At 41.4% G+C, this 10000-nt stretch overlaps 1 protein-coding gene across 1 annotated transcript in view; it reads right to left on the minus strand.

The window, feature by feature from the left end:
• Positions 1 to 10000, minus strand: part of LOC116956954 (integrin alpha-X-like) — a 110813-nt gene that overhangs the window by 89348 nt on the left and 11465 nt on the right. The window contains exon 2 of the mRNA XM_076054755.1: positions 5011 to 5085. Coding sequence (XP_075910870.1) covers positions 5011 to 5065 — 55 coding nt within the window. The 5' untranslated portion in view covers positions 5066 to 5085. The remainder of the gene's footprint in view (positions 1 to 5010; positions 5086 to 10000) is intronic.

The raw sequence follows: 10000 nt of genomic DNA on the forward strand, positions 1-10000 counted from the left end.
GAGACCCATAGAGACCCATAGAGTTACATAGAGACCCATAGAGTTACATAGAGACCCATCGAGATACATAGAGACCCATAGAGTTTACATAGAGACCCATAGAGATACATAGAGACCCATAGAGTTACATAGAGACCCATTGAGTTTACATAGAGACCCATAGAGTTATATAGAGACGCATAGAGTTTACATAGAGACCCATAGAGTTATATAGAGACCCATAGAGTTACATAGAGACCCATAGAGTTACATAGAGACCCATAGAGTCACATAGAGACCCATAGAGATACATAGAGCCCCATAGAGTTACATAGAGACCCATAGAGATACATAGAGACACATAGAGTTACATAGAGACCCATAGAGACACATAGAGACCCATAGAGATACATAGAGACCAATAGAGTTACATAGAGACCCATAGAGATACATAGAGACCCATAGAGTTACATAGAGACCCATAGAGTTACATAGAGACCCATAGAGTTTACATAGGGACCCATAGAGTTTACATAGAGACCCATAGAGTTTACATAGAGACCCATAGAGATACATAGAGACCCATAGAGACCTATAGAGTTGCATAGATACCCATAGAGTTTACATAGCGACCCATAGAGTTACATAGAGACCCATAGAGACCCATAGAGACCCATAGAGTTTACATAGAGACCCATAGAGATACATAGAGACCCATAGAGTTACATAGAGACCCATAGAGTTACATAGAAACCCATAGAGTTACATAGAGACCCATAGAGATACATAGAGACCCATAGAGACCCATAGAGTTACATAGAGACCCATAGAGATACATAGAGATGCATAGAGACCCATAGAGACCCATAGAGATACACAGAGACCCTTAGAGACCCATAGAGAAACATAGAGACCCATAGAGTTACATAGAGACCCATAGAGTTTACATAGAGACCCATAGAGTTATATAGAGACCCAGAGAGTTACATAGAGACCCATAGAGTTTACATAGAGACCCATAGAGTTACATAGAGACCCATAGAGACCCATAGAGTTTACATAGAGACCCATAGAGTTATATAGAGACCCAGAGAGTTACATAGAGACCCATAGAGTTTACATAGAGACCCATAGAGTTACATAGAGACCCATAGAGTTTACATAGAGACCCATAGAGTTACATAGAAACCCATAGAGTTACATAGAGACCCATAGAGATACATAGAGACCCATAGAGACCCATAAAGTTACATAGAGACCCATAGAGATACATAGAGATACATAGAGACCTATAGAGACCCATAGAGATACATAGAGACCCTTAGAGACCCATAGAGATACATAGAGACCCATAGAGTTTACACAGAGACCCATAGAGTTACATAGAGACCCATAGAGACCCATAGAGTTACATAGAGACCCATAGAGACCCACATAGTCACACAGTCACGTACAGACTCAACCACACAGCCGATATCATCGTCGCCATCATCCTCTTGAGGGAGTTCACAATCTGGGCTTCCTGAGAGCGTGTCGGGGGTGGCGTGAGGTTTGTGAAATTCCACGCAGGAAGTTTATTATCATGGTTCATGAGACGTGGTTTTCGCCTGAAATTCTGCGGTCAAATAGCAACAAAAATCTCAGGGCAAAGCGACGCACGGAATTCTGAGCCCACACACACACAGAGAGACAAAGATCCCCCAGGTAGCCTCTATCAGGGCTGTAGGGGCAAGTGCTGTTAGTAGTAGCGAGTAGCACAAAGACAAAGATCCCCCAGGTAGCCTCTGGCAGGACTGTAGGGGCAAGTGCTGTTAGAAGCAAAGACAAAGATCCCACAGGTAGCCTCTAGCAGGGCTGTAGGGGCAAGTTCTGTTAGTATCACAAACACAAAGATCCCCCAGGTAGCCTCTAGCAGGGCTGTAGGGTCAAGTGGCTGTTAGTAGCAAAGACAAAGATCCCCCAGGTAGCCTCTAACAGGGCTGTAGGGGCAAGTGCTGTTAGTAGTAGCACAAAGACAAAGATCCCCCAGGTAGCCTCTGGCAGTGCTGTAGGGGCAAGTGGCTGTTAGTAGCAAAGACAAAGATCCCCCAGGTAGCCTCTAGCAGGGCTGTAGGGGCAAGTGCTGTTAGTAGTAAAGACAAAGATCCCCCAGGTAGCCTCTGGCAGGCTGTAGGGGCAAGTGGCTGTTAGTAGCAAAGCCAAAGATCCCCCAGGTAGCCTCTAGCAAGCTGTAGGGGCAAGTGCTGTTAGAAGCAAAGACAAAGATCCCCCAGGTAGCCTCTAGCAGGGCTGTAGGGGCAAGTGGCTGTTAGTAGCACAAAGACAAAGATCCCCCAGGTAGCCTCTAGCACCACCACCACACACGGCCACCACAGTTGTGTAGTGTATAGTGTAGTATATAGTGTAGTGTATAGTGTAGTGCATAGTGTAGTGTATAGTAGTGTATAGTGTAGTGTATAGTGTAGTGTCAAGTGTAGTGTATAGTGTAGTGTATAGTGTAGTTTATAGTGTAGTGTATAGTGTAGTGTATAGTGTAGTGTATAGTGTAGTGTGTAGTGTAATGTGTAGTGTATAGTGTAGTGTGTAGTGTAGTGTAGTGTGTAGTGTATAGTGTAGTGTGTAGTGTAGTGTAGTGTGTAGTGTAGTGTATAGTGTAGTGTAGGGTGTAGTGTATAGTATAGTGTAGTGTGTAGTGTAGTGTATAGTGCAGTGTGTAGTGTATAGTGTAGTGTATAGTGTAGTGTGTAGTGTAGTGTATAGTATAGTGTAGTGTATAGTGTAGTGTATAGTGTAGTGTACTAGTACAGCACTAGTGTATAGTGTAGTGTATAGTGTAGTGTATAGTAGTGTATAGTGTAGTGTGTAGTGTAGTGTACAGTGTAGTGTATTGTGTAGTGTAAGTGTAGTGTACAGTGTAGTGTATAGTGTAGTGTGTAGTGTGTAGTGTAGTGTATAGTAGTGTAGTGTATAGTGTAGTGTATAGTGTAGTGTATAGTGTAGTGTACAGTGTAGTGTATAGTGTAGTGTGTAGTGTAGTGTATAGTGTAGTGTATAGTGTAGTATATAGTGTAGTGTACAGTGTAGTGTATAGTAGTGTAGTGTATAGTGTAGTGCATAGTGTAGTGTATAGTGTAGTGTATAGTAGTGTATAGTGTAGTGTTTAGTGTAGTGTATAGTGTAGTGTAGTGTATAGTGTAGTGTATAGTGTAGTGTATAGTGTAGTGTACAGTGTAGTGTATAGTGTAGTGTATGATGTAGTGTGTAGTGTAGTGTATAGTGTAGTGTACAGTGTAGTGTACAGTGTAGTGTACAGTGTAGTGTGTACAGCGCCTGATCGTGCAACGCGATAATTCGTTGACCAACTTTGTTTTGGACGCTTCCCGAAACTTTTGTCTGTGGTTTGGCTTCGATTTCTCAGTCCACGTCTTCCTCTTTCCTCTCTATCTCCCTGCCACTCTTCTTCCGTGGTTTTAAACCGGGCGTTGCAGTGTGCTAGGAGATGTTAACTACCTCGCCTGGTACGCAGGAGGTCGTGGGTTCGATCCCGGACCTTGAGAGATGTTAACTACCTGGCCTGGTGTACAGGAGGTCGTGGGTTCGATCCTCTGACCCTGTGAGATGTTAACTACCTCGCCTGGTGTACAGGAGGTCGTGGGTTTGATCCCGGATTCGGTGAGATGTTAACTACTTCGTATGGTGTGCATAATGATGAGTGAATGAGTGAATGAATGAATAAGTGAATGAGTGAGTGAATGAGTGAATGAGTGAGTGAATGAGTGAGTGAATGAGTGAATGAGTGAGTGAATGAGTGAATGAGTGAATGAGTGAGAAGAGTGAGTGAATGAGTGAGTGAATGAGTGAATGAGTGAATGAGTGAGTGAATGAGTGAGTGAGTGAATGAGTGAATGAGTGAGTGAATGAGTGAATGAGTGAGTGAATGAGTGAATGAATGAGAAGAGTGAATGAGTGAATGAGTGAGTGAATGAGTGAATGAGTGAGTGAATGAGTGAATGAGTGAATGAATGAGAAGAGTGAATGAGTGAATGAGTGAGTGAATGAGTGAATGAGTGAATGAGTGAGTGAATGAGTGAATGAGTGAGAAGAGTGAATGAGTGAGTGAATGAGTGAATGAGTGAGTGAATGAGTGAATGAGTGAGTGAATGAGTGAGTGAATGAGTGAATGAGTGAGAAGAGTGAATGAGTGAATGAGTGAATGAGTGAGTGAATGAGGGAATGAGTGAGTGAATGAGTGAATGAGTGAGTGAATGAGTGAATGAGTGAGGGTGAACTTAGATTTGAAGCTTTCGTTACTGCAGGGATTCAGCTTCCTGATTCTTTCGGTAAAGTCACCACGTGGAATGGAAAATAAAAGAATAAAATTTCAATTTTTAATTATTTTTTTATTTCATTCTATTTTCATCTTAATTATTATTTATTTTATTCTGTTTTATTTTTATTATTTTGTTTCCATTCTACGTGACTTTACCGAAAAAAACAATAAGTTGAGTGAGCGTGAATTACTGAGAGGCATTCAGTGAGAATGAATGACGGTGTTTTGTTAAGTGAATGAGTGAGAGGGAATGAGAGAATTAGTGAGAAGAGTGAATGAGTGAGCGAGCGAATGAGTGAATGAGTGAGCGAGTGAATGAGTGAACGAGTGAATGAGTGAGCGAGTGAATGAGTGAACGAGTGAATGAGTGAATGAGTAAGTGAATGAGTTAGTGAGTGAATGAGTGAGTGAATGAGTTAGTGAGTGAATGAGTGAATGAGTGAGGGGGTATGCATGAGGGTGAATGCGTGAGAAGAGTGAATGAGTGAACGAGTGAATGAGTGAATGAGTGAGCGAGTGAATAAGTGAATGAGTGAATGAGTGAACGAGTGAATGAGTGAATGAGTGAGAAGAGTGAATTAGTGAGTGAATGAGTGAATGAGTGAACGAGTGAATGAGTGAATGAGTAAGTGAATGAGTTAGTGAGTGAATGAGTGAGCGAGTGAATGAGTAAACGAGTGAACGAATGATAGCTCACGTACCCACAGAGACGAAAAGCGCCGTCCATAACTGGCCAGCCGCTCCGAGTGTCACCATTCCTATGGCCGGGACCCAGTCTGTCAAAGACATACACCAATGAAAATGTTACAATTAATGTTGCCATTTATTGCTCAGGATTCCCATCTACAGAACGTGAAGAACCAGTGACATCTACATCTACAGAACGTGAAGAACCAGTGACATCTACATCTACAGAACATGAAGAACCAGTGGCATCTACAGAACGTGAAGAACCAGTGGCATCTACATCTACAGAACGTGAAGAACCAGTGGCATCTACATCTACAGAACGTGAAGAACCAGTGGCATCTACATCTACAGAACGTGAAGAACCAGTAGCATCTACATCTGCAGAACGTGAAGAACCAGTGGCATCTACATCTACAGAACGTGATAAAACAGTGACATCTACATCTACAGAACGTGAAGAACCAGTGGCATCTACATCTGCAGAAAGTGAAGAACCAGTGGCATCTACATCTACAGAACGTGAAGAATCAGTGGCATCTACATCTGCAGAAAGTGAAGAACCAGTGGCATCTACATCTACAGAACGTGAAGAACCCGTGGCATCTACATCTACAGAACGTGAAGAACCCGTGGCATCTACATGTACAGAACGTGAAGAACCAGTGGCATATACATCTACAGAACGTGAAGAACCAGTGGCATCTACATCTGTAGAACGTGAAGAACCAGTAGCATCTACATCTGCAGAACATGAATAACCAGTGACATCTACATCTACAGAACGTGAAGAACCAGTGGCATCTACATCTACAGAACGTGAAGAACCAGTAGCATCTACATCTGCAGAACGTGAAGAACCAGTGGCATCTACATCTACAGAACGTGATAAAACAGTGGCATCTACATCTGCAGAAAGTGAAGAACCAGTGGCATCTACATCTACAGAACGTGAAGAACCAGTGGCATCTACATCTGCAGAAAGTGAAGAACCAGTGGCATCTACATCTACAGAACGTGAAGAACCAGTGGCATCTACATCTGCAGAAAGTGAAGAACCAGTGGCATCTACATCTGCAGAACGTGAAGAACCAGTGACATCTACATCTACAGAACGTGAAGAACCAGTAGCATCTACATCTGCAGAACGTGAAGAACCAGTGGCATCTACATCTACAGAACGTGAAGAACCCGTGGCATCTACATGTACAGAACGTGAAGAACCAGTGGCATATACATCTACAGAACGTGAAGAACCAGTGGCATCTACATCTGTAGAACGTGAAGAACCAGTAGCATCTACATCTGCAGAACATGAATAACCAGTGACATCTACAGAACGTGAAGAACCAGTGGCATCTACATCTACAGAACGTGAAGAACCAGTGGCATCTACATCTGCAGAACGTGAAGAACCAGTGGCATCTACATCTGCAAAACGTGAAGAACCAGTGGCGTCTACATCTACAGAACGTGAAGAACCAGTGGCATCTGCAGAACATGAAGAACCAGTGGCATCTACATCTACAGAATGTGAAGAACCAGTGGCATCTACATCTACAGAATGTGAAGAACCAGTGGCATCTACATCTACAGAACGTGAAGAACCAGTGGCATCTACATCTGCAGAAAGTGAAGAACCAGTGACATTTACATCTACAGAACGTGAAGAACCAGTGGCATCTACATCTGCAAAACGTGAAGAACCAGTGGCATCTACATCTGCTGAACGTGTAGAACCAGTGGCATCTACAGAACGTGAAGAACCAGTGGCATCTACATCTACAGAATGTGAAGAACCAGTGGCATCTACAGAACGTGAAGAACCAGTGGCATCTACATCTACAGAAGGTGAAGAACCATTGGCATCTACATCTGCAGAACGTGAAGAACCAGTGGCATCTACAGAACGTGAAGAACCAGTGGCATCTACATCTACAGAATGTGAAGAACCAGTGGCATCTACATCTACAGAACGTGAAGAACCAGTGGCATCTACATCTGCAGAAAGTGAAGAACCAGTGGCATCTACATCTGCAAAACGTGAAGAACCAGTGGCGTCTACATCTACAGAACGTGAAGAACCAGTGGCATCTGCATCTACAGAACGTGAAGAACCAGTGGCATCTGCAGAACATGAAGAACCAGTGGCATCTACATCTACAGAATGTGAAGAACCAGTGGCATCTACATCTACAGAACGTGAAGAACCAGTGGCATCTACATCTACAGAACGTGAAGAACCAGTGGCATCTACATCTGCAGAAAGTGAAGAACCAGTGGCATCTACATCTACAGAAAGTGAAGAACCAGTGGCATCTACATCTACAGAACATGAAGAACCAGTGGCGTCTACATCTACAGAACGTGAAGAACCAGTGGCATCTACATCTACAGAACGTGAAGAACCAGTGGCATCTACAGAACGTGAAGAACCAGTGGCATCTACATCTACAGAATGTGAAGAACCAGTGGCATCTACATCTACAGAACGTGAAGAACTAGTGGCATCTACATCTGCAGAAAGTGAAGAACCAGTGGCATCTACATCTACAGAACGTGAAGAACCAGTGGCATCTACATCTACAGAACGTGATAAAACAGTGGCATCTACATCTGCAGAACGTGAAGAACCAGTGGCATCTACATCTACAGAACGTGAAGAACCAGCAGCATCTACATCTGCTGAACGTGAAGAACCAGTGGCATCTGTAGAAGGTAGTTAACATCTCAAACCCACGACCCCCTGCATACCAGGCGAGGTAGTTAACAGTGTGTGGTGTTTTAGTGTAGTGTATAGTAGTTTAGTGTATAGCAGTGGATAGTGTAGTGTATAGTAGTGTATAGTGTAGTGTATATTGTAGTGTAGTGTAGTGTTTATTAGTGTATAGTGTAGTGAATAGTGTAGTGTATAGTAGTTTAATGTATAGTAGTGTATAGTGAAGTGTATAGTGTAGTGTATATTAGTGTATAGTGTACTGTTTATTAGTGTACTGTATTGTGGTGTATAATGTAGCGTATAGTAGTGTGTAGTGGATAGTAGTGTAAATGAGTGTAGTGTATATTAGTGTAGTGTATAGTGTAGTGTATAGTAGTGTAGTGTATAGTAGTGTATAATTTAGTGTGTAGTAGTGTAGTGTATAGTAGTGTAGTAAATAGTAGTGTAGTGTATAGTAGTGTATAGCAGTGTAGTGTATAGTAGTGTAGTATATAGTGTAGTATATAGTAGTTTAGTGTATAGTAGTGTAGTGTATAGTAGTGTAGTGTATAGTGTAGTGTATAGTAGTGTAGTGTATAGTAGTGTAGTGTATAGTAGTGTAGTAAATAGTAGTGTAGTGTATAGTAGTGTATACTGTAGTGTATAGTAGTGTAATGTATAGTGTAGTATATAGTAGTGTAGTGTATAGCAGTGTAGTGTATAGTAGTGTAGTAAATAGTAGTTTAGTGTATAGTAGTGTATAGTAGTGTAGTGTATAGTGTAGTGTATAGTAGTGTAGTGTATAGTAGTGTAGTGTATAGTAGTGTAGTGTGTAGTAGTGTAGTGTATATTAGTGTAGTATATAGTAGTGTAGTGTATAGTAGTGTAGTGTATAGTAGTGTATAGTAGTGTAGTCTATAGTAGTGTAGTGTATAGTAGTGTAGTATATAGTAGTGTAGTGTTTGCTAGTGTAGTATAGTGTTTATTAGTGTATTATAGTGGATATTAGTGCGTGTTGAACTTCTACTGCACCGTACGTCGCATACAGCAATCATACAACATACATACGTTCAACAAACTAACATACAACATGCGTACATACGAACCTTCTATGTTGAATGGACTTAGCAGAGCACGCTGATACTGCTGCAGCTGCTGATTTGTTGACACTGTTAACACTGCTGTAGCTGCTGATACTGTTGACACTGCTGATACTGCTGCAGCTGCTGATACTGTTGACACTCCTGATACTGATGCAGCTGCTGATACTGTTGACACTCCTGATACTGATGCAGCTGCTGATACTGTTGACACTGCTGATACTGCTGCAGCTGCTGCTGTTGTGAGAATGACGAACCAAGTTTCTGCTCACCACACCCCCTCAATCCTCCCACTCTGATCCCTCCCCCAGGTCTACACTAAACTACTACACTATACACTACACTATACACTACACTATACACTACACTATACACTATACTATACACTACACTATACACATACACTACACTACACACTACACTACACACAACACTATACACTACACTATACACTACACTATACCCTACACTACTATACACTACTATACACTACACTATACACTACACTATACACTACTATGCACTACACTATACACTACACTATACACTACTATACACTACACTATACACTACACTATATACTACACTATACACTACACTATACACTACACTATACACTACTATAAACTACACTATACACTACACTATACACTACACTATACACTACACGAAACACTACAGTACTATACACTACACTATACACTACACTATACACTACACTATACACTACATTATACACTATACACTACACTATACACTATACACTACACTATACACTACACTATACACTATACACTACACTATACACTACACTATACACTACACTATACACTACACTATACACTACCATACACTACACTATACACTACACTATACACTACACTACACACTACACACTACACTATACACTACACTATACAGTATACACTACTATACACTACACTATACACTACACTATACACTACACTATACACTACACTATACACTACACTATACACTACACTATACACTACACTATACACTACACTATACACTACACTATACTCTACACTACACTATACACTAAATTATACATTACACTACTATACACTACACTATACACTACACTATACACTACACTATACACTACACTATACACTACACTATACACTACACATACACTACTATACACTATACTATACACTACACTAAACACTACACTACTAT

The sequence above is a fragment of the Petromyzon marinus genome, chromosome 68 (genome assembly GCF_048934315.1).
Source record: "Petromyzon marinus isolate PM22_M1 ecotype Great Lakes invasive population chromosome 68, UKy_Petmar_22M1.pri1.0, whole genome shotgun sequence".
NCBI lineage: Eukaryota > Metazoa > Chordata > Hyperoartia > Petromyzontiformes > Petromyzontidae > Petromyzon > Petromyzon marinus.